General features: G+C 45.9%; 1 protein-coding gene across 6 annotated transcripts in view; it reads left to right on the top strand.

The window, feature by feature from the left end:
* Tmem266 (transmembrane protein 266) overlaps positions 1-25,235 on the top strand; it is a 152,964-nt gene that overhangs the window by 70,628 nt on the left and 57,101 nt on the right. For 2 of the 6 annotated variants that reach the window (XM_048416948.3, XM_085688777.2), the window contains exons 2-3: positions 18,435-18,568; positions 20,875-21,063. In XM_048416948.3, the coding sequence (XP_048272905.1) occupies positions 18,531-18,568; positions 20,875-21,063 (227 nt within the window). In that variant the 5' untranslated portion in view covers positions 18,435-18,530. Of the gene's footprint in view, positions 1-18,434; positions 18,569-20,874; positions 21,064-25,235 lie in introns of those variants that run through there. The other 4 variants (XM_085688776.2, XM_048416949.3, XM_085688775.2 and 1 more) reach the window with 3 other exon arrangements.

A 25,235-nucleotide genomic window follows, 5' to 3' on the forward strand; every position in this document is an offset into this window, starting at 1 on the left:
GTGGTGGCTCTTCTTGGTTGTCAACTTGACCATATGCGGGATTAACAGCAGCTGGGCACACCTGTGAGGGATTTTTCTTGATTGGATCATTTGAGTTGGGAAGATCCACCTTAAATCCAGATCATGTGAGGTGGTGCCACCTCCTGGAGGCAGCCAATGTAAAGGACATGGAAGAAGGAAACCCTCACGCTAGCAGGCAAGTTCATTCCTTCATTGATATTAGAGTCAGCTTCTTCGGGATTCCAACAAATACTGGAGACCAGCTGAGACATGCAGCCTTTTGGACTCAGCTATTGAATTCTTGAACTTTCCCTTGGGAAACAGCCATTGTTTGCCTAGCTGAATCATAGCCTGTAAGTCACTCTAATCAACCATATATATATATATATATATATATATATATATATATATATATATATATATATATATATTCATTCTGTCAGTTCCATTTCTCTAGAGAACCCTGACTAATATAGTTGCCCGTGATCTTCTGGTCTCCTCCTTAAGGCTTCCCATGGACCCTACACACCTGATTTCCATTTCCCTTTCTGCTTGTTTTGTTAATTGGCTAAAATTATACACATTTATCATATGAACACGATATTTTGAAATATGCACACATTATGGAATGGTTAAATTATATACTCACTACCTCACCTACTTGATCAGAACACTTAGACTCTACCTTCCTAGCAATTTCACATGTCCAACCCATGATTATTAACTGTAGCCTCCATGTTGCTTTCCTTTCTCCTCCTCCTCGGTCCTGCCTCCCAGTGGGTTCCCTTAAGTCTGAGCGCAAGTGTGGTTATTTTCTTCCCAACACATCACATACACTACCAGAGCCCAGCAGAAGCCCACTCTAATTTCTGTGAGGTCAGCGGTATTCAAGAGATGTATAACTTAAGCCACGGATACAATTCCAAATTTACTAGTAGCACATTAACAATATCAAAAGAAACAGATAAAATTTGTGTCAGGCTAGTGAAATGGCTCTGTGAATAAAGGCCCTTGCCACCAAGCCTGGGACCCATGTGGCAGAAGGAAAACGGCAACTCCACAAGTTGTTCTCTGACCTCCACGTGCACCGCCCTGGCACAAGTGCACCCCTTGCACACACACAAGTTGAGCTCAAAGCCTACCCTAAAGTAGAATAGTTGAGGGACTAGAGCAACAGCTCAGTAGTTAAGAACACTGGCTACTCTTACAGAGGACCCATGTTTGATTCCCAGAACCTGCGTAGCAGCTCAAAACTGTCTAACTCCAATTCCAGAGGATCCGACACCCTCTTCTGGCCTCTATGGGCACTGCACACACATGGTGCACAGACAATCACACAGGTAAAACACCCATACACATAAAAGTAAATAAGTCTCTTAAAATGTTAAAAAATAGACTATTTGAGGAGCTGGGGAGATATCCCAGTCAATAAAAACTCTTACTATGCAAGCATGAAGACCTAAGTTTGATTCCCAATACCTATATATTAAGAAGGGGCGTAGTAATACATGCTTATAAGTAGTCATAACTCTGGGGAGATGGAAACAGCCCAAAGTGTCAGCGAGAGACCTTGTCTCAGAAGGTGTATGTCTGCTGAGGAATGATACCCAAGGTTGACCTCTGACTTCCATATGCACATGTGCACACATGCGTGTATACACACACACACACACACACACACAGCCACATATATGTGAACATACCCACACTTCATACATACTACACAAAATAAGAAAAGATTTGAACTAAGAAGTTTTTTGGAAAAGTATCCAAATGGTCAGCTTCATAAATACCCAGTGTTCCCAGAACCCAGCCTCCTGGCAGGCATGTCCTAGAGGCTCAGGCATGTGAATGAATGAATCTAGTCTCACCTTATGGGAGTAGACATTAAGACCCAAAGACAGGGTAGGCTTGTCTGTCACCCTGAAGTCCATGTTGCTGATCCCCATGGCACTGTTCTCCTTTGATGCCCCTTCTGCCAGGCAGTCTATCAGCTACATGAAAACGTAGGTGTTTGACACACAAAGATCTCTTTTCAAGGGAACAGATTTAGCAGAAAGCCCTCTCTCTATCCCTATCCCCAGCCTTGTTAATTCCCATCTTTTCCCCTAACTCTGGCTGCCCAACTCACAGGTGAATCGAGCAGCTAAACTGGGTCACATGATGAGAAGCAAAGTCTCCGAGTAAAGCCCACACTGACCAACAAAACTCACCACACGTGGCCACCGCCCCCAGCTTCCACCTTCATGACCACTCAAGCTGTTTCCCTGGTAGGCGAGCAGCGTGACTCTCCAAGAGGGTCATACTGACCCACCGATCCAGTGGTGGCTTGCCATGACTGGATGCCTGGCATGAGATCCAAATTGCTGGGGGGTGTCCTCAGGTTTGTTCAGGGCCAGTCAGCCAGCAGCCTCCGAGGGACCTCCAAACAGCTGCCTCCTGACAGTAAATGTTACAGATTGTCGAAGTGTAGAACTAAGAGAATTTGACGGTCATGCACCCTGGTGCTTTGCCGGCTGCAATGGATTACACATCTGCGGATGCTGTCAAGGCATGAATCTTGGATTCGCTTGGCCTGGGATAGGAGCTGGGAATCCTTATTTCTAACAAGCACCAGGTGGTGTTCCTGCCACAACTGGTCCAGGGACCACACCTTGGAAAGCCTTGGAGAGCGAGGCTCTTTCTCCCCCTTGTCTGCCTTTCATTATAGGCGAGGAAAGTGGGGTGTGGGGATAATTTGAGTCACAATACGAGGCTCCTAGAAGACAAGCTATACTTCCTGCCTACAGGACTCCTTGGTACTTGCTGCTTAAAGCCTTGCAGTACCACCGCTCTTTCAGGCTGATTGCTGGAAGTGAGGAGACATCCTGTTCTCCTGTGGATCTCCCTTTGATCCCATCTAAGAGGTCTTGTAAGCTATGGGAAATGTCCCCTCTAGGGAGAGGACTTCTGAGGGGGTCTTGTCTTTGTACCAGGTCCTCCTGGGATCAGAAGCAAAATGGGTCAAAATCCAAGTTGAAACCAGGTTATCAGACCTGCAGTGAAAACCGAGGAGAAGAGGAAAACATGCAGTGCCGGAGTCCAGATGTGCAGAGGGCTGAACCGAGGCATTCTGAATGGCAGGCCATAGGCTGAGAGAGAAGTTTGCTGGTCCGCCTCATGACATTATGTCCTGGCTAATTTTTATATCAGCTTGACACAAGCTAGAGTCAAACTCAATTCAGAAAATGCCTCCATAAGATCAAGGCTATAGGCAAGCCTCTAGGGCATTTTCTTACTTAGTGTTGATGGGGGAGGACCCAATAAATCGTAAGTGAAACCACCTCTGGGTTGGTGGTCTTGGGTTCAGTAGGAAAGCAAGTTGGACAAGACATGAAGAACAAACCAGTAAGCCCCACTCCTCCATGGCCTCTACATCAACTCCTGCCCTCCAGTTTCCCACCCAATTTGAGTTCCTGCCTTGGCTTCCTTCAGTCGACTGTGGCTCATGATATGTAATCTAAATAAACCCTTTCCTCTCCAGGTTGCTTTGGGTCATGGTGTCTCATCACAGTAATAGCAACCCTAACTGAGATACACTGTCTCCATGACTCATGATAGAGGTAAATGTAGCTGCTTTCCAAACAAGGGGCCAGCCCCATCCCTGGTGCCTCTAAGAACTCTAAAATTTGTTGAACAAATACACAAAGGTCAAAATAAGACAGGGCACTAATAGCCAAACATACGGAAAGACTCCACACACTCAACAATGATTAGACACTTCAAAAGTGGCCATGGCAAAAATCAGTTTTCCCTTTCATGCTAATGAAGGGGTCTTTCCAGGGTATTCACAACCCAGGGCAAGCCTGAAGGTGTGGGCTGCCATACCAGGCTACCCAGTAAGTACTGATGATGGTCAGAGTTGGCCTAACCCCATCTGTTGTGGTCGCCACTTTCCCAGTGCTTAAGACAATAAGATACGATGAAAAGTCAAGCCAGCGCCTTGGAGAAAACAGAGCTGGTAAGAGAACTGTATCCATAAGAAAGTAAAGGAGGGACTGGAGAGATGGCTCCGTGGTTAAGAGCACATGCTGCTCTCCCAGAACCCACATAAGGCAGCTCACAACTGCCTGGAACTCCACATCTGACACCCTCTTCTGTCCTCTGAGGGCATCTGAATACCTGTGGCATTTGCTCATAGACACAGACAGCACACATATACGTTTAAATTAAAAAAAAATTAAAGAAGACTTTAAAAAAGAAAACAAAGGTGAAGAAACCAGTCTAATTAAAAAAGGGAGTATCAGAATCGACCGTCAAATCAATGTATGGAGGTTAAGCCTGTGAAGAAAATGTTGGGAATCGTATATAATCAGAGAATGCAAATTAAAACAGTGACACTGCTGCTCCCCCGCCGCTGGCAAAGTCGTGGAATAATGGCGGGAGCAAGGAAGCTACGGCTAACTTGGGAGAGAGGAGAGCAGTTTCTTGTAAAGCAAAACACAGCTTTACCATGGGGTCTTGCAGTCATACTCCTTAATATTTACCCAATTGATCTGAAAACTATATCCACATAAAAGCCTATATCCAGGTATTTAACACAGCTTTGTTCATAACTGCCCCAAACTGGAAGTAACCAAAATATCTTTCAGTCCCTCCTTGTAATGCAGTACTGATCAGTAATCAAAAGAAATGAGCTATCAAACCACAAAACAATATGAAGGGCCCTCAGTTAATATTACTAAGAAGCCAATTTGAGAAGACTACATTCTGTGTAATTTTACCTATTGGACATTCTGGGAAAGGAGAAGGTACAGAGATGGAGGGAAACTCAGGGGCTGCAGCATGTTTGGGGTGATGGAGGGAGGAAGAAGTAGGTGAGCCATGGGGATATTTAGAGCTAACAGCTGCACTTCTGTATGATGCTGTGGTGGCTGTAGATCTGTCAAGACCCCAAGAACTGAACAGCACAGAAAGTGAGTCCTGATTTAAGCCCCATTTAGTTAATGATAACATAGTGATATTGCTTTACCAAATTTAACAAATGCAACCTGCTAATATTGGGGAACTATAGAGGCCAAGGCAGGAATATGTGGGGATATTCCATGCTTTCCAGTCAACTTGTCAATAACCCCTAATATTTTATAAAAAATAAACTCCATTAATTTTTTAAACATATGCTTCTGAATCAGGCAAGGGAATACATAGTCATGTTTCTCCTTAGGCACAAAGATGACCTTGGACGTTTGCCACTGGTGTCCCCTCCACCCAGCTGTCCCAGCATAGCGTGGGCTTGTTGGAACTGCCCTTCCAACTTGATGGATTAGTGAGAGATACTCTTCAGATGCAGAGATACTCTTCAGATGCAGAAAGCATACTCACAAGACCATCCTGGGGCCTTGCCTTGTTTTCGGTTGTCTTTGGAAACCTGTTAAACTAAATCTGGCAGGTAGAGATGAGCCTGGGAGGTTGCTTTTTAAGTTTGCTGATTGTGACCCTGACTCAAAGAAGAGTATAGTCCAGAGCAGGGGGCACATTAATAAAGACCACTGCAACATAAAGCAGAAATGTGATTCATGGGCTGCGAGGCGACCACCGAAGTGAGAAAGGAAGGCCGGCTGGAGAGAGTTGAACCTAAGAGTCTTTTCCCCATACTTCGCCATTACTGAAATGGTCCGGATCTTATACTTGATGTATAAATTCCGTATGACAGTGTGTCTTTTTCCTTGACAAGCTGTTATTAAATTGACTGTGTGCCTTATTTTGATGGCTTCTTCGAGGCGAGGAAATGTGGTGTTTAACAGTGACAATTCCTCCTGTCTTATGACTCTGTCCCCCACCAGGATTAAGGGAAACATGATGAAAGAGACAGAGGTGGGTTAGTAAGTTGTCATTTATTGCTGGAAGCTGAGCTCTGACTGGCGTTTTCCAGCTTCTTAGCTGCCTGCTCTAAAGCTATTGCTCCCCTACCTCTTAAAAAGTCCATGTTGTTATAAGCCCTGGTGTTAGGTCCAAGGGAAGCTGTGGGGGTGGGCTCAGGTCAGTGGCACCTGGAGAGATAACAGGGTTTTTTAAGAAGCAGCAAGCTGAGAACGTCAGTGGGTCCACTTCAGGATGCTCAGGAGACAGGACTAAAGGAAGCTGAGGCCCGTGGGTGTTTCTGAAATTGGAGACCCTTTCTAAGTATTTGGGAAATCAGCCATAAGGGGTGGGATAAACTAGGTCATCGTTTCTCAAGTGGCTATACCTGGGCTGCTGAAGGAGGTTCATTTCCTGGCTCCCTAATCAGAACCTCCAGCATAGCCCAGGAATCTGCACTGGAAGCAAGCGCTCGCCAGAGCCTCCTGAGACCAGCACTGGTCTCAAGGCCAGAGGACTGAGTCTCCTTTTCAGCCTCCTTTGGGCTAGATGAGCAGTCTGCGAGTCTGCGGCAGGGCCTGCTCACTGTTCCCACGGGCATCACCCCAGTCTTCCCAACTGTGCTGTCCCCCTGCCTCAGTTATTTCACACCTTTCTCCATGTCATTCATCTAGCGTTCAGCACGTATTCTCTCCCATCATGCTTTATCTTTTCCTGCCTTGGGCCCTCCATGATTGAAAACCCGAGTGCCGGGATTGCCGTGGACCGCTCTGCTTCACGGTGCCCATCCTGACGAAGTCCTCCCGATCCTCGCTGCTGATGCCGTGGCCTGTCTGCAACCTAGATACCATGACTCCAGTTTTTTCCTTCTGGGAAGAAATTATCTCCCGAAGGAAATGAGATCCAGCATCCCATGAGATGTAGGACTATCACCAGGTTACTGCTGGGCTCTGAGTTCAAAGTAGGGCTGGTTCTTCAAAGAGAGATGCTGGTGCATGGCACTTCCATAGTCCTGACTCACCCAGACACTGCCCGGCACTGTGCCACTGGTGTGCAAATGAGATGGTAGCAAAGTTTGGCCCTTGTCATCATGGCAGAAGAATCTGTGGTCATTGAGAGGAGACTGGCTTCTCTGGGAGCACAGTGAACAAACCATACAAGGGAGAGGGAGATCCAGGAAGCTCAGATGTCACTTCCAAGGAGTTTCTAGCAATATTTTGAGTAGTGACTTAACATATTGGTGTTCTACTTATGGAAAGAGATTAGCTCTTCCTAAAATTCTCTTCTTGATTGGTCTGAAATCTACTGAATTACATCTGTTGTATTTCTACCCACCCTGGTAGCTTGTAGATCCTCCAGTTTGGGGAGGGGAAGGACAGTAGCAGAAGCCTGTGGATTGGCTGTGGGTTTGGTTTAGTTTGAGGGGTGGGTGTTTATGGGAGAAAATAGGATCCTCAACAGACTGGTTGTTGCTGAAGCGATCCATAGAATTAGTTGATGGGGTGCTTCCTAAGCCAAACGTGTATTCTTTTGTTGCAAGGACATCTGTGGCTACTTTAGTTTTACACCATTGGTCCTCTCCATGACTTATCGTAGCTGCATTGCTCCATGGGGAAGGTGCATCATCAAACAAACTTTAGGATTGACAGAGCCGACAGCTGTCCTTGACAGCTCAGGGTTGGTTAAGGGGTCTCCCTTCCAAGGAGAACTTTCTTACTTTGCTGTGGGATGTGAATAATTACAGCCTTTTAGAAAGAAAGGCTTTTAAAGTTTTAAATATATAACTCTTTATCCCTGAAATACCACTACTGGGAATTCATCCACCTAGCAAAAATATCAGCACATAATAAAATATATCCAAGCATTTTTCACAGTGACTCCCCACAAAAGTCCAAAAATAAAGCAAGTCTGGACAGGGAGATTTTTAACTAATTGGTGGGCATTCACATCATGGAATGTGATGCAGTCATTCATAAAAAGATAATAAGTTAGATTCTTCCTGCTTGACTTGGGAGAGGGAGTTTCTCCAAGCAAAAGCAAATATGTGTGAATTATATTTTTTGAAGAAAACAATGAAATATTTCTATATAGTTTTTTGAACACAAAGAAAAAGAATGGTACAGAATTTGTTGACATTGGTAGCTACTTACATACATACATATGTATATCAAGGGAAGGCAGTAAGGTAGGCCAATAGAAAAACAGCAGACACCACTAAAACATAAAATTGTGATAACTAATTTATATAAGGTTATATGTATATGCATGTACATTTATGAATAAAGAAATAGAAAAATGTAAATCATTACCTATTCTCTGGAAAGGACGTGTGGTGATTAAAAAAATGGAAGGATTTATTTTATTTTGTTAAAGAAAAAGCCACCAAAATTAGTCTGTATTTAAGTTTTGTATCTGAACCTCACTGACCACCATGTAAAGTGAAAGGTTGATTCAGCAATACACATAGTGGGTGTTTCTACTTCAGAGTTGCTTAGTCAGGGGTTGGAGAGGGCTAGAGGCGACAGGGAATCATTTACAACCCTGCTCATACTTGGTAATTCCCCAGTCAGAGTGATTTGAGTTCCCCAGTATCCCTGCAGAATTCTGGGAAGAAAACGGCTTCACTTGGAGCTGCTAGGAGTTGCTAGTGATGTTCTTTTCTGCTTAGACTGTCCGAGAGCAAAATCCAGGGTATCCTCTATTCAAGGCTCACACAGTAGTCTTGACTTTGGGAATTTAGGGAAACTGAAAACTGGGAGGGGAAAGCTACTGAGGGGAAGGAAGGAATGGTGATAATGGTTCTCTTAAATTTCATCTCTAAATACATGACTCGTTGGGATGATTTGATTTGGTTTTGTGTGACCCGCGCTTTATGAGATCAGTAGTGACAGACAGAATGCACTGTGTTAGTAAACAAACAGTAAAGGGGTCCACAGAAGATTCCATGCACCCAAAAGAGAAGCCACGATGCATCTGGCCATTTGCTGAGCAAATCTGCAGCTAAAAATTTTGCAGTAGACTGAGAGCGGAGGGGAATGCCTGGGCGCATGATTGATGTTCTTCATTTTAGTTCCTTGTTAATGGAGCAAGGAATTCACAAGTCAAGGCAACAATAGGGTGACCTTACACTGCTGTACGTAAGACCTCATCAGGTGGAAACGGGGATGGGTGGGGGGTTAGTGTTGGTGTGCAAAAGAGTTCCACAATATCCTGGAATCTCGGAGTATAACAAAGGTTTATTTATTTGGAAATAAACTCACAGAAAGTGTAGGGATCCTCAGTCCTCTGGCTGCGCTGAGAACTGGAACCAAATCCAGCTCACTCCTCTTTCTATGAGTTTATCCTCAAATAAATAAACCTTTGTTGTACACCAACAGTTTATCTGCCTTCTCCTGGGGGTGTGAGCATCGTGTCTATCAAAGGTTTTGGAGTGTAGTGAATTCTCCCTACAACCAGATTCTGCAGTAGGCTTTTGCTATCAAAACTGCATCTTCCATGCATGCAATTCTTTATCTCCAAATGAAAGAGGTTTGTCTTGTTTTGTTTTTTACAGCGTGGCCTTATAAATTTTACCGGTCAGTCCCGTTTGAAAGCCCAGGTGTGGCACAACCTCATTACCTAGGCAATAGCCTTTCCTGCTTCTTTCTTGCTAAGAGAACTGAGACGATGTTTACAGGAACGGTATGCTCACCCCAATGGATGAGTCATGACTAGTCTAGGCTCTCCTAGAACTCCTAACCCCCCATCTGCCTGGTTTTCTATCTTCTTTGTAGCCTTGGGACCCAACTCTAAGAAGACACCAGGAGATGTTAGCTGGCAAGTTTAGAAACATGTGCCTTCCAAGGCTTCTCGTTGTGTAGAGACAAATTTAATTCTTTGCATTTGGAGCTGGTATGAAAATGTGCAGGCTAGGGCTGAACCAGCCATTCTGCAACCACAGGGCAGCAAGCTTAAGGGTCACATTATGCACAGGGTAAAGGAACGTGTGGCTGGCAAGAGCCTGGTTCTCATTACACTGAAAACTAGTAAAATATTGATAAAGGAATTGTAGAAGACACACATAAATGGAAAAAATATCCCGTGGTCATGGATTCAAAGAGATCCTATTTAAAACGCCCCTATTATTCAAATCATGTATATAAATTCAGTATAATCAACAAAATTCCATTGTCATTTTTCATAGAATAAGAAAAAATCTAAAATTCTTTTGGAACCACAAAATGATTTCAAATAGCCAAAGAAATATTAATGAGAAAAGGTTGGAGGCATCCTTTTTCTGATTATTATGTTTCGAATCTATAGCAATCAAATAATACAGTATGGTATAGTATGGTACTAACATAAATACAAACACAGAAACCCGTGGTACAGAATGGAAAGCCTAGACACCAAACATACATGCAGAATGGATAGTGTGTTTGACTCGCAAGCGTGAGGACTAAGTTTAATCCTTTGCAGCCATTAAGTTATGTCAACTATAGTAGTGCGCACCTCTAATCCTAGCACTGGGAGGTGCAAACAGGAGCGTCCTAGAGACTCATGGTTAGACAGTGAATTCCCAGTGAACTCTGTCTCAAAAAGTAAGGTGGAGTCAAGCTCTGTGACGCACACCTTTGATCCCAGCATTAGGAAGGCAGAGGCAAGCAGACTCTGAGTTCAAGGCCAGTCTGGTCTACAGAGTGAGTCCCTGGACAGCCAGGGCTACATAGACAAAGTCTGTCTCAAAAACATGTAATGGGCAAAGAAGGGTACTGGAGGGATGACTCTGCAGTTAAGACTGCTTGTTGCTCTTCCAGAGGACCTGGGTTCAATTCCCAGCAGTGACATGGAGGCTCACAGCCATCTGTAACCTAGTTCCAGGGGATCCAATGCCTTCTTTTGACCATGCACCAGGCATTCATGTGGTATACAGACATACATGTAGGCAAGATATTCATACACTAAAATAAAATTTTAATAAAAATAATAAGAAATGGACATAGGTATTGAGTAGTCATTGCTCCAAAGATGAGGCATAAAAGGACATACGTATGTAAGAGGTGTTCAGGGAAGCTAGCCGTCACTAAAATACATAAAGCCATGACACATCTCCACATAGCTGTTAACATGACCTCATCAAAAGTCACAAGACATGTAGAAGAGGGTACCCCTGAACACTGTAGGTGTACGTGAGTGCAACCGATTTGGAAAACAGTGTAAATGTTCCACAGAAAGTAAAGGTACTGTCTAGTTAGGTAATCCTACTTTTGGATATAGACCCCAAAGAAATCAGATCAGTATCTCAGTGTGAGATTCCCGGTCTCGTGTTCACGCATTGTTGTTCAGCATGACTGTAGAAACAGAACCAATCTAAGTCTTGGGTTAGTCAGTTTTCCTCTGCTATGAAAACACCAGAGCTAATCAACGATCAAGAGAAAAGGTGTATTCTGGATAAACCTTATCTTATCGTAGGGGTGTCGGCTCCTGATCATGCAGACCCGTTGGCATTAGGCCTCTGGAGGTGCCATCTGGTAAAACTGCTCACTTCATGGCCAATAAGTTAAAGGGAAGAAGCGGGGGCCAAGACCCACAGTCCCCTCGGAAGGTCTTCTCCCCAGGAACCTAATGGCTCTACCCTCTTAAAGGTTGCATGACGGGCAGTAGCTCTATCCTAGTGATCCAGCGTTTAACACACGGGCCTTCAGAGGTCACTTAAGATCCAAACTACAGAACCTGGAGAGCTGGCTCGGTGTTGCCCTTGTAGAGCACTCAGGGTACCATTCCCAACATCCACATGGTGGTTCACGACCATCTATAACTCCAGTTCCAGGGGATCTATCACCCTTTTCTGACTTTCACAAACACCAGGCAGGTACATATGTGGTACATATGTATGTACACATACATACATACACACATTCATACATACATATATGCTTTCATTTATATACATAAAATAAATAAATTTTTAAAAGATCCAAATTATAACAGACTCTGACTAATGAATTGATGAAGAAAATGTCTTTCTCACACATACAGCAATATTATTTAACCTTAAAAAGAAAGAAATCTGCCATTCCAACACAGTGAAGGAATCGTGAAAACATTGTGTGGAGTGAAATAAACCAGATACAGAAATACACTACATAACCTCACTTACATGCAGAATCAAAATAAAAAATTGAGTTCATGGCAACCAGCACGTGGATACTGGTTACCAGGAACCGAGAGATGACAGGAAAGGGGAGATGTTAGCCAAACAGTAAAAACCTTTAGTTGTAAGATAAATGGACACTAGAGACCTATTATGTACCACGATGACCAATAACAATGTGTTGTTGTTTACTTGAAATGTACTAAGATCACAAGTGTTTTCATTATCATAAAAAAATAATAGCAAAGATAACAATACAGATAATTATTCGATGGGACAGACCCAATTATTAGCTTGGCCATGACACTCATTTCATGAAGTTTTGCTTTGGGATTGGAGTCTCACTACGTTGCCCAAAGCTCACCCTGAGCACCGAGGCTCAAGTGAGTCTCTGCCTCACCCTCATGAGTGCCTGGGCTACAGACAATACCCACCTCAAACCTTCTGTTTCACAGCCTAAGTATGTAGAGTCTTACCAAAGCTCAGGTCCTTGTAGATTTGCCAAGCCGTCCTCCCACAGGAAAGGCGCAAACAGCTCTCACAGCCCCTCCCGCTGGCAAGCAGTGTCCCTGGCATCGTCCCTGTTTCTTCATCCTGGCCAGAGCAGGTTCTGCTGATAATTCCACGCAGGGAGCTTGTCAGCCAGTTAGCTTCACCTGCCAAACAGAGAGAGAAGTACACACTTTACCTTGGTCGGTCTTCCCTGTTCAGATCAGTGTGTAGTCTGTGTGTGAGAAGACCTGTTTCCAACAGGAATGGGTTAGAAATGTCAGTTTTCAGACCCCCTGCCCCTGCGCTAAATCAGAGACGTCATTGGCAATCTGAGACCTCAAGCTCCCAGATGAATCTGGTGCTGGAGAGGTTTTGAGAACCACTGATCTAGAGGGAGACACACAGAGGGCACTTAACAAGCTTCTCATCTTCCACCCGCGAGTTCAGATTGACATTTCACAGAGTGGCCTATGAATTTATATTTCCCAGTGGGTCAGAGGTAAACTAGACAAAGGAACCAATGAAATAGGTGTATCACTTGATGTAAGGATGAATGAACCCAGGGACCTCTGAGGACAGGTGAGCTAAATTCTGATTCTCTTTCATTCGGTAGGTAAGAAACTAGTTGGTCTTAAAAGCCCTTTTAAATCCCAAATCCCAAGGACGGCAGAGTTGCCGCAACCGTCACACACAATATCAGTAAATAACACACACTCAACAGGTGGAAGAGCCTAGAACTTCACGGAAGCCTAAAAAGCAGCCTCCACCCACTCGAGCCAGACACAGCAAGTCCAAAACAGGTTTTGTCTTCTGCTTTCACCAGGTTTATGAGGCGGCAGGTTTGCACTTCAGATGTTCATTTATAAAGTGCCAGACTGCACCTGCTTTGTGCTAGGCTTGTGCTTTGAAGGTGGTTTTGTTTGGAAAATATTATTTTTAAACAACAGCCAGGCTGTGTGTTCCTGTTCTCTTAAGGCACTTTGCCTTTTGAAATGTGCTGCTTGCCAAGGACCAGAAGTTCCAGCCGCAGGGGCTAGTTACTGTCCATCTCCTATGACTCCGCCCTCCTCCTGACCTTACCTTTGCTGGGGTGGTAAGAGGCAGCATCTCCATCTCCTCCCCAGGAAAGTGCTGTCACCTTCCAGGGTTCTGCTTCCCACCCAGCCCCAGCAGCATGAGCGAATGACCCCATGACGCTACTAAACACAGCGCGCACCTCATCAGTCATTTAGGAAGATGATGAGAGACGAAGCTATTGTTCTGAAAACTGGTAAAGAACAAAATGGGTCTTTTTCCCCCTATATATGAACTCTGTCTTGGTCTGATCAAACCATTGATGGGGGAAGGCTTGTATTCATAGAAGCTGATTGATAAATAATATTAAAATTAAACTCACCATTTTGTAAACCTAAGGATGAAGGAATGGATCTAGTAAATCACCAGTGGATGTTAATATCATACAAGGAAGGACAATAATTGTCTCCTATTAGAAGTTATGACACTCCCTATAAGTCTTATAAAAAAGAACTTGAATCTAATTAAAGTCTATAGAGTAATTAAAATTTACAGGAAATATATGAATCAGAGGAACATGTTTATTAATTGTATCTACTGAAGAGATAACAATCACCACAACCCAAGATTATGGAACAAATGACCAGTTTTTACCAATCCTGTGCACAAGCTCAGGAAGGCTGCAGAGGACCCTGTAGATGACGTGAGACACATGATGAGACACATGCTTAGACACGTGATGAGACACATGATTAGACACGTGATGACGCGTGGGCCTGGGTTGGCTTCTGTTCTAGTTCTCAGTCTCTCACTGTGTTAAGAAAGACCATGACTGACAGCAACTTGGGAAGGAAAGAGTTGACTCACCTCATGGGTTGCAGTTCATCCCAAGGGAGGCCAGGGCAGGAACACAAGGCCGGGCTACAGCAGAGACCGTGGAGAATACGGTTTTCAGTAGCTCCTTCAGCCTGCTTTCCTATATAACCCAGGTCCACCTGCCCAGAGTAGCATCCCCCACAGTGGGCTGGGCCCTCCCACATCAATTGTCAATAAAGGAAATGCCCCACAGGCTTGCTGATAGACCAATCTGATTAAGGCATTTTCTCAATTAAGGTCCCTTTTTCCCAGATGACCACAGCTTGTATCAAGTTGACAAAACCAGCACAGCTTCTTGTTGAAGAAAACCTTTAAAAAACCACAAGACAGGCAAGGAAATGTTCGACGTTATTAAGAAAATATTGACTTGGGATTGTTGATACTTTTTGTGGTATGTCTTTTTGGTTGTGAGCCTTAGATATTAATGGTTGAACTGAAAAGTGTGGGGGGGTAGTCTTATGTAGGAAGGGAGGGAGAAGGAAAGAGGAGGGATAAGTAATGTTAAAAATGTTTGAAAAACTATAAGGAAGCATATTACGTTATGAATACTTAAAATCACACACAGACACACCACACACACACACACACACACACACACACACACACACACGGGCTACACCAATTGGGGTGACAGTCCTTCCCAAAAAATAACCCAAAGACTATTTAACAAGCACTCCATTGGCAGGTATGGGAAAACTGAGTTGTTGCTCCGGGGAGTCCAAGAGACTCCCAAGACAGTGTAGGCTATTCCTGTTCCCACGGTGTCTGCCAGAAAAAGACAGTAAGACCCTGAAAACTGAAGACGCCACACTTTTCAGACACTGGGTTTAGAGGAATCGATCTGGTTCTGACCTTGAAGCCTCCTCACTGAGGACTAGCTCTTAGAGTTTCAGAAGGAGGCTAGCAAGCTGCCAACAGAGAACAGCAATCAATATTGCTATCCAGCTGTGACACCAAGGGACCCTGATAATAACCAGGATGGCAAGATATTCTGAGAGGTGCAGTAGTGACGCTTATAACCTGGAGATAACCAAGAGTCACCTAATGGGACTTAAGGCCTGATCAACAAGAGGGAGCTCATGCCCGGGACTATAAATTTAGTCAGCTCTCTGTAACTGGTGAACCTGTATAACCTGGAAGAAACCTGCTACTTCTAGTTTCCTAAGCCAATGCCATCTCTAACTGCATTCTAAATACCTACCCTGATATCCAGAGATAGAGTAGTTCTCACCTGTCATCAAAGAAGATGGTTTTTTGTTTTTGGGTGTTTTTTTTTTGTTGTTGTTGTTGTTTTTTTACAGAGACCATTACAGAAAGCCACAGCTGATCAAAATGGATAGAACAACTAACTGTGGAGTTGATACACACACAATACAACCCCACACATAAGACTCGGGAAACATTATGGAAGAGGAAGTGGAAAGATTGTAAGAACTAGATAACTGAGAGAGTTGCTATGAGAGTCTCTTCAAAAGATAGATAGATTGATTGATAGATAGATGATAGATAATAGATTGATAGATAGATGATAGATGATAGATAATAGATGATAGATAGATAGATAGATAGATAGATAGATAGATAGATAGATAGATAGATAGATAGATAGATAGAACACTAAGAGAAGTGAAGGGGAGAGAGGCAGAGAAATACAACTCTGGTAGTTCGAATGAGAGCGCCCCCTGTAGGTTCATATGTTTGAATACTTGGTCCCCAGTAGGTGGAACTGTTTAGGAGCATAAGCCTTTTTAGAGGAGGTGTGTCACTCGGGGCAGGCTTTGAGGTTTCAAAAGCTCACACCATTCCTAGTTCTCACCCCCTCCCCATGTGTGTGTGTTTGTCTGTCTGTCTGTCTCATGCTTATGTATCATCAAATGTAAGCTGTCAGTTACAGCTCCAGAACTATGCCTACCTACCTAGTACTATTCTCCCCACCATATGCTCATGGACTGGTACCCTCTGCAACTGTAAGGTTCCAATAAACTCTTAATCTATAAGTTGCCTTTGACATTGTGTCTTATTGTAGCAAAACCAAAGTAACTAAGACAATGATCAAGAAGATATGTTATGTGAAATTCTCTAACAATAAAACTACAGTATAAAATAAATAAAGAAGCCTTTTGTTCCTTAGCACTACACATGGAAATACCCTCAGATAAATAAGATGATATCCAGGACTATTATGATATATTTCAAAATAATCATGAAGGGCCGGGAATGGACAGGTATACAGAAGAAACAAGACTGTTGTTAAGTTTTGAGGTTGGGTGGTGAGGACCTAGAGGTGCATTACTCAATTCTTTACAATGCTGTAAATATTTGAAATTTTCCTTCCTAAAAGTGAAATTAAAATTCTTACCATTTTACTTTCTTCCCTTTTATCTGTTTCATATTTACCATGCTATATTGTTCTAGAAGCTCATGTTTATTATTTCTAATCATAGAGTCATCAGTGTTTGCTCTTCCCTAGTTAGGTATGTAGGGTTTTCTATATTCTGAGTGGCCAGCCCAGCCGGTCTGGGAGGAGTGTGAACAAAGGGGCTGCCTGCGGTATCCTCCACAGCAATACCCTCCGCAGGGTTCTTACCTTATCTAGCACTTCAGGTGCTCATTTAGGCATGGCAGCTTGCGAAGACCCCACCTGGGAAAGAACTTTTGCTCACCTGTCTCCCAGCTGTAGGTACGTCCACTCTGACACCATTAGCAGTGAAAGAGAATCCTCTCAATACCAGGAAGACATCATAAGAGTGTTCACAAAGAGAAGAAAAAATTGAAATTTGATTAAATTTGTGTGGTGGGGTGGTGAATTTTATGATATCTATTGTATAATTAATATATAACCCCAAATATCGTTAAGGACAGCCTTCTGTTTAACGTTTAGACCTCTTTGCTAAGGTCTACTGAGACCGGGAAAACCGTTTACCTTAGTGAGGTGTGTCCGCAAGGCATCGTCCAAACTCGGCCTCCCAAATTGTCGCGAACCCTTTGTCCCAAGTCATTTTACCCCCTACTAACTTCTGGTGTCCGGTGATTGCTGGCTTGAGCCCCACGCAGTTTTTCGAGAGCTCTCATTTCTTTTCTTTTATGCTAAGTCCAGCGCCTCCCAGGGTTCCTCCCGCATCATGAGGCTGAGCTCCTCCTTGGCCATCTGTGCCTGGTGTTTCCCATCCTGAGTCATTTTCCTTCTGTGTGGCTCTCCCTTTGTCTCTCCAGCTGAGCCTCCTCTCTGAGCTGAATTTCAGGTTGGGAGAATGAGGTTTTTATGCTGTGAGGAATTCTTGTAGAAACAGCAGTTTGTGCATGGTGCAGCCTACCAAAAGGATTTCCCCTCTGAACCCCTTCCATAGTGGCTTGTCTGGAAACATCTAGAGCAGGGTCTGTCTGCCTGCGTCCTTTCTTCGGGATCATTCCAGCTCGCAGAGGGGCCACCTGTGGTGTACTGTTACATTGGCTGGTAAAAAAATAAATAAATAAATAAAACGCTTACACTATTTACCTAAATTGCATCTGGGATCTCCAGATAGCTTTGGGGATGTGATCAGGTTCAACAGCTTATACCATCTTAATTTATAAAAGTCTCTAAATACAGTAGTAGAAGCCAGCACTTCCATAGTTTGCTACTGTTCCAAGTGTCTTCTGTGCATCCGTCCTTTAGGTGGTTCCAGTGTCACCCTTGTTTGTAGAGGGGAAACAGAACAGAGCAGGTAGATGCAAGTGAGGCTCTGGCCCTCAGCAGACTGGTCGCGGGCTAGCTCCCCTTTGCTGCTGTCTGTCTGCTGGCTCTCTCATTGATGACTCAACTGAGAAGAAAAGAGAGACAGAATCACAATTCACGATGGGATTTGGGGGTGCAGCAGCTTAGCGGGAATTACGCGGGTAAACGAGGACGCCTGGAGGGTTGGAGAGGGAGAAGCATGGCCCTGTCCTTACCACTCCGTGGCATTACTGAAAAGATCCATTCAGCAGCGCCATCCAGAAAGGTGCTGTATGGGAGACAGCACTAAGCCCTCCATTTTTAGATGAGATTAGGAGGAATTCATTTGGGGATCTGAAGGTAATAAATGCCCATTTGTCATTTCAGGGCACGCTGTTTTCATGAATCTTATAAAAGCCCCACTGGGAAATGCCAAGATCAGGCTTAAGGACAGCTGAGCCCCACTAGACGTCAAGAAAACCCATGGCTCTGGTTGCATCTTTCAACATGACCAGTCCACAGTAAGTACCGTCAGAGCCTGCTCTCTGGATCTAGAACATTGCTGCGAGCCTCTCGTGAGATGAAGTTCTGCTACTCCTGGCAATGGAAGCAAAGCCCAGAATAAGACCAGGCAATGCGAAGGCTGGTAATAAGATGAGCATCGCAGGAGAGTTGGAGATGCTAAGAGGGTTTCTAAAAGCAGGCTAGAGTGACATAAAGGGCACCAGGCAGAGGTCCCTTAGAGGACAGTTGCTTGCAGTTCCTGAAACCCAAGCTGCCATATGGATGAACCATTTCACCTTACCAGGTGTCAGTGTGGTACATCGTCAGGGGGCAATTTATTTTGTGTCTGGCAACTCACTGGTAAGCAATACCAAGGTAAAAAATAACACCTTTTCTACTGCATTCTGCTGTCCCAGCCCCTTTAGCTGTGAGCCTGGCTCCTCAGCATCATCATCAGGAGCGTGATGCCACCCAGTGCTCTGTGACAGCCCTCAGCGTGGCACAACGCAAGGTCCCATAGCGGGGCGATCAGCTAGGTGGATCTGCTGATCTTGCCTGGGACTGCCCTTCACTGTGGGCTTTGTTGCAGAGCTTCCTCTGATCCCATTGATTAGAAAACTCTGTTTGTTCAAAAATCCTGCTTCCTTGAATAGTCCCTAAGAGAACAAACTAACCCAGCATGTACTTTTTAGGAAACATCTGGGGTAACTGGGGTTCCCCCAGAAACACCCACACTTTTAGATCAATTGTTGAGAAACACGGAGCTGCACATCGGATGACTGTGCTGTCTGAAGCTCGTGAGTCATTTTGTAAATGTCACACTGTGATGAGTACTATTATCTGTCCTCTGCAGGGAGGAAAAACCGGGGGGTGGGGGCTACGAGAGCCTATCTGGGCATTGGGAATTACCCAGTGAGCGTGGGTGGTCCCGGTACTCCCCCTGGAACCCTCAAATAGCCCAAGCAAAGGAAGCAGGCAGATTCAGCTCTGAGCACCCCAGACAACCGCCACTGTGTATTGCTTGTTGGGTTTCAGACCGTTAGAAGCACTTCAAATTTAGAGTTTTCCCATGGAGAGCAAGTGGGACAAGCCAGTGGGGCTTGTCACTGAGAAGCTGCTCTCACATGTGCCAGGCTTCTCAGATCACAGCAGACCACAGGGGTCCTCTGGAAGCCTTTTCCAGTTAGAGAAACAGAGGCCAGGGGAAAGTGCCGCAAAAACAATCTACAGCAGACCGGTTGGCTCAGGACTGTCACTGGCCTCCATTCCCCCTGCACAGACCCTCGGTGTCCCACAAACGTGAAGTTTTTACTGTTTTGTGTACACTACTTTCCCTTGCTTTGTTGTTTGGCCAGAGACACGAGACTCAGCCTCTCAGATTCTACGGGATGAGACAGGGCCAAAGATGTGGAGAGGGGACCAGAGATGCCCAGGAAGGGACAGTCAGTGTCTCCAACCCTGCATCTCTCCAAGAGCATCTCTCATCGGGAGATGTTTGGCACAGAACACAGCTGTTAACCATCTTGTAGGATGTCCGTGCCTCCATTCCTACTCAGATACCAAGTGGTATTAAAAAAAAAAATGCCTCCACAAATTGACAAAACTCCTGGTGGGTTGGAAGGTGTCCCTGGCCCTGGCTGGTGGGTACTGTGTGCCAGTGAAGCTGTGGATTAGTTTCAGTGCCCAAGAGAAGCCTGCGTAAGACACAGACTTACCCAGACTCCTCAGTTTGCTCAGGTGACCCCAATTTCCCACTCCCCAATCTTGAGAATGGAGATCTGGTGAGACCCCTTTGAATGGGAAAGTAGAAGCATCTTAGCTGTCCTGGACTCCCCTCTTCACCACCCAAGGCCCATATGTCTCCAAGAAGCTCCTGGCTACCTAGAGTCTGAATCCGGTTGGGAGTAAAAGTGCCTTTTGCTACTGTGACAGACAATGGAACCTTTGCAAAGAACCCCATGCAACGGTTCTCAGCATATACTGCAATAGAAAGTCCAGTGACGCAGGCTACAAAGAGCTGCAGCTTTTCTTTCCTGGTTAACTCGAGGGTCCTTATTCCCCTGCTTCATAAAGAACTTGTCCCCCAAAACCTCACATGTTCAGGTCCTTCCATTCCCCCTAGCTGGTGGGGAAAGGTGACTGACCAGGCCCTTGGATCAATCCCTGGCTGGTCAGTGGGGAAGAATAGCAGCTTCATGCTTCCCTTGCCCTCTGGTACTGCACAGCATAGCTTCCTGTGCCTTTACTCCCTCCCCCTTGACATAGGGAAGAGAGTATATTGTTCTCAGTGGCTAACCCTTCCCTGTTGCTCCCCTCCACCCAGGCCTGCCATCGAAGGAGGGATTTCTGAAGTTGAAATAATCTCCCAACAAGTAGATGAAGAAACCAAGAGCATTGCTCCCGGGCAGCTGGTGAACTTGGCCTATCGGGACCTGCCCCTGGCGGCTCTAGACCTTTCCACAGGGGGCTCACAGCTCCTGTCAAATCTGGACGAAGAGTATCAAAGAGAAGGGTAGGTTCCTGCATGGCTGAGAGCCTCTTGCCTAACTCCCCGTGTTTCCATGGGTACCTCCCAAGAGACCGCAGAAGAGGCCAGAAATGCTGAGCAGAAGAGGCCAGAAGTTGACATTAGGTCACCCAGGCTCTTTTTCAACTCAGACACGAATCCCTCGGAGAAAGACCTTGGGTACAGAAAATGCCCATTGCTGCTAGACAACTTCTTTTGTCTGGGTGATGCTTGCTTAGAACTTAGGTAATAATAAGATTTGTCTTCAGACAGAAAGGCTCCTTAATACTCTTTCCCACTTACACTGTGCACCTCACAGGGGTTAGGAATGTGCCCAAGGTCGCAGAGTCCACCAGGAAGAACTGGGACTGCCCTTGGCTTTGCACACAGTGGCTCTACTACCTCCCTCCCCGTCCAGTGGGAGTCCACAGGGTTGCTCTTACTTGAACTTCTACATGTCATGTCAATCAGATCAGAGGGTTTGCTTCCCGGTTAACTTCTTATTAGCTTAATGGCTCTTACAAATATACTCTTCAAAGGAATGGTGGGACGGTCCAGCTGGGTGGGGGAAGGGAGCTAAGAATGGGATCTCCTGTTTGTCAGGGGTAGGGGTGGCAATGTTCAAAGCCGTAGAAGGGCAGAGATATATCTTCAGGTCACACAGCAGCTTAGACTTAACTCTCCCCTCAGCTTTCTCCAGTTCCATCCCATGGCTTTTAGGCACCGAATTGTAAACACTGGCCAACACCGAAGAGCTGGTTCTGGGCAAAGCTCCCAGGTGCCTGTAACCATTTTAGAACACACTGCCTGCTCTAAGCACAAAAAGGAAGGGTTGCTGTGTATTTTAGAAGCCAAGGAAAAACCATAGCTTAGCTAAATTTGCAGAGCCCAGATTCCCTGTGTTTGGTTCCTGAAGGGGCACCCCCTTCCTAAGATAAATTGCCAAACAACTGGGAAGCTGTACACCTGCTTCGTCAATGATGACACCCCAGTGGCTTTCTCTGAAAATATAATGTTTCCAAGTATTGTAAACACAGCTAGCAGGACCCTGGAAGAAAATGACGGGAAAATCAATAGAAAACTCTCCAAAGGGATCGGGGAGATGCCTTAGTGGGAAAGAGAGGCTGTTCTGTGAGCATGAGGGTGTGAACCTGAACCCCCAGCAACCAGCCCTGTGTGGCTGCATGTGCCCGTAACCTCAGGGGGCAGCGAAAGGCAGATGCATGCGGAGAGCTCACTAGCCAGACAGACAGCTCAGCCAGAATGGTGAGCTTCTGGCTAATGATAGACCCTGTCTTAAGGCAAAAAGACAAAGACACTCCCCTCCCCTCCAGAAGGGGCCTGAGACCCTGCTCTGGCCTTCACATGTGTGCACACAGGTGCATGGATATGCCATGCACGGCACACATGAAGGAAGGAAGGAAGGAAGGAAGGAAGGAAGGAAGGAAGGAAGGAAGGAAGGAAGGAAGGAAGGAAGGAAGGAAGGAAGGAAGGAAGGAAGGAAGCGAGGGACGAAGGAAGGAAGGACCGACATTTCTGAGGCATGCCTGGCAGTGGCGGTATTGACCCGAGCCGCCGCAATCAGACTAAAGAGCCTGCTTTCCCTGGTCCCCTGTGGCTTAAAACCTGAGCCGAGTCCAGGAGGGCCCAGAATCAGGGCCAGTGTACACGTAGCCTGTGCGGCTGCGCCAGCCGGCGCTCAACAGGAACACAAAGCTGAGCTCGTTGCTCACTGCTCCTTCCCTGGAAGTTCAGTTCTGTGATTCCATGCCGCCAGCCTGCGGGTCTTTCCCTGATCCCCCAGAGAATCACTGTGCTATTGCTCTCTGGCGGTCGAATGCGGTAGTGCAACCTCCGGAAATGCAAGTCCAAGCTGGCTCTTCTGCCCTGGCCTTTCTTCCTTGCCCTGGTCTTGATCAGGCCCAGTTCAAGTTCACAGTTAAATGGCATGGAAAGAGAGAGGAAAACCTTTAAGAACTCTGGTTCAGAATCCACAACTGTTGCTGCATAGTGAGTGGGTGTGCCCCATGAAGGTGTACCACACCTCTGAATGTGCCTCATTTCCAGGCCTATCCTGATACCTTTGCCACCTCCCCAGGTTGTCAGAGCCCTGGCTCAACCATTCAGTCTGAGGTGACTGTTTGCAAGGTCTCTTCCCAACAAGGCAGAGGCGTTGATTTGATTTGATTCCCCCAGTGCGTTTCCCCCACCAGGCTGCCCTTGTCATGCAAATCGGAAGCCACAGGGATGATTCCCAGAGCCCTCAGTGGGACCCCTGTGGCAGCCAGAGTGCCTCCTAGGGAGGGAGAGCCCTGCAGGGAACGGAAGTCAGCAGGAAAGGACCATGGAAGAGCGTGCTGAGAAGGAGGGAGTCTGTTCTTGGCTCTGGCTTCATTCCCCAGGCCTTTCCCACCATTTTCAATCTGGCTGTTCCCGGAGCTATACAATCCAGGTGTAAAGTCTGAGTTTGCAGTGCTCACGTGTGTCTGTAAGACCTCTCCCTGCTGAGGGAAGCGCCATATATAGGAATGGATCTTTTCTGTTGGAAACCAAGGGACCTGAAGGGGCCCTGAGGCAAAGCGGCCCAGTGACTCATCTGCCCTACCTGCGTGTCCCCGGAGTGTGGTCAGAGTGGCTGTCTTACAGTTTCCCATACTCTGGGACTGTGAGGGCTGGAGAGCTTAGAGAGTGAATGCTTGAGAATTCTCAAAGCCTGACGCTGGAGTCTGAAGAGTGTGGTCAGGTCACAGGGTGGCAGAGGGAACAGCGCCATCGGGCTATCACTGCCCTCTGTCCCCAGAGCGCACCCAGTGGTGACTCCAACCTCATAGAGCAACCCTGCCTCCAGCCTTTGGCAGCCAGCAGTCCACTCCATCCTTAAATGTGACCATCCCAGGGATCTTGTGTGTGAGTGAAAACATACACTATTGGTGTTTTTACAAATGACTTATTTCAAAAAGAATACTGTCCTCAGAGATCACCCGTGGTATAACATGGGCCAGAATTTCCTTTCTTTTAACCCAAATAATATTTCATTAGTATACATTCTAAATGTTTTGCTCTTCTTCTCATGGACGCTTGGGTGGTGTCCGCCTCACCCCCCCCCCATAGTGGATCATGCTGCTGTAAACAGTTATCCCCGAGACCCTCTCTGCCTTCGGGCCTCTGCAGTGTATACATACCCACAGTGTGCTTTCTGAACCACCCTGTAAGAGTCCTCCAAAGGTTAAAGGCAGAATTCCCATTGCGCACAGCAGCTGTGCCGTTCTGCGCGCCCACCGATGTTGCATCAACGTTCCATTGCCCACATCTGCACCAATACTTGCCAATGCACCATTTTTGGGTGGTAGCCATCCTAAGGGTGTGAGGTATGATGTGGTCTGGCAGTTTTGAAGTGTGTGATCCTGTTTGTGCACAAGAGTCCCGTGAGGTAAACTGAGCCAACATCTTAACTCAGCCTGAGCCACAGGCGCAGGGGAGGAGCCAGCCTGGACTGGCTAAGAAGAGTTTCAAGGTTTTGTTACTGTAACAAATACCCCAGGAATACCTAGAAACACCCTCATAGGCACACCCAGGGGTGTGCTTCTTCTAGACACACCCAAAGGTGAGCTCCTCATAGACACACCCAGAGGTGTGTTCCTCCTAGACACACCCAGAGGTGTGCTCCTCCTAGACACACCAAGAAGTGAGCTCCTCCTAGACATACCCAGAGGTGAGCTCCTCCTAGACACACCCAGAAGTGTGCTCCTCCTAGACACACCCAGAGGTGTGCTCCTCCTAGACACACCAAGAAGTGAGCTCCTCCTAGACACACCCAGAGGTGTGCTCCTCATAGACACAGTCAGAGATGTACTCTACTGAGGAATATCCTAAATATCTCTACGTCCAATCATGAAGACAGTCGGGATCAACCATCACCTAGCCTTTGTCCAGAGTCAGTTGCCTGCCATGGTCCAAACTGTCTGTTGCTTATGGTATTCAGCTCTACTGCCAGGCAGCTTGAGACTCAGAGAGGAAAAGCCGGTTTCGGTATAGAGACACTGCCTTAGACTCGAGGCCTTCACCAAACCTCTACCTGACTCTCGGTTATGATCGCCAATCCTCTTGGGCTGTTTCTCATCACTTCCATTTTCTTCAGCCCTTTCCTGCCCTCAACAGATGGCATTCTCCCCCACAGC

This window comes from Myodes glareolus, chromosome 4 (assembly GCF_982192425.1).
Source record: "Myodes glareolus chromosome 4, mMyoGla1.1, whole genome shotgun sequence".
Classification (NCBI taxonomy): domain Eukaryota; kingdom Metazoa; phylum Chordata; class Mammalia; order Rodentia; family Cricetidae; genus Myodes; species Myodes glareolus.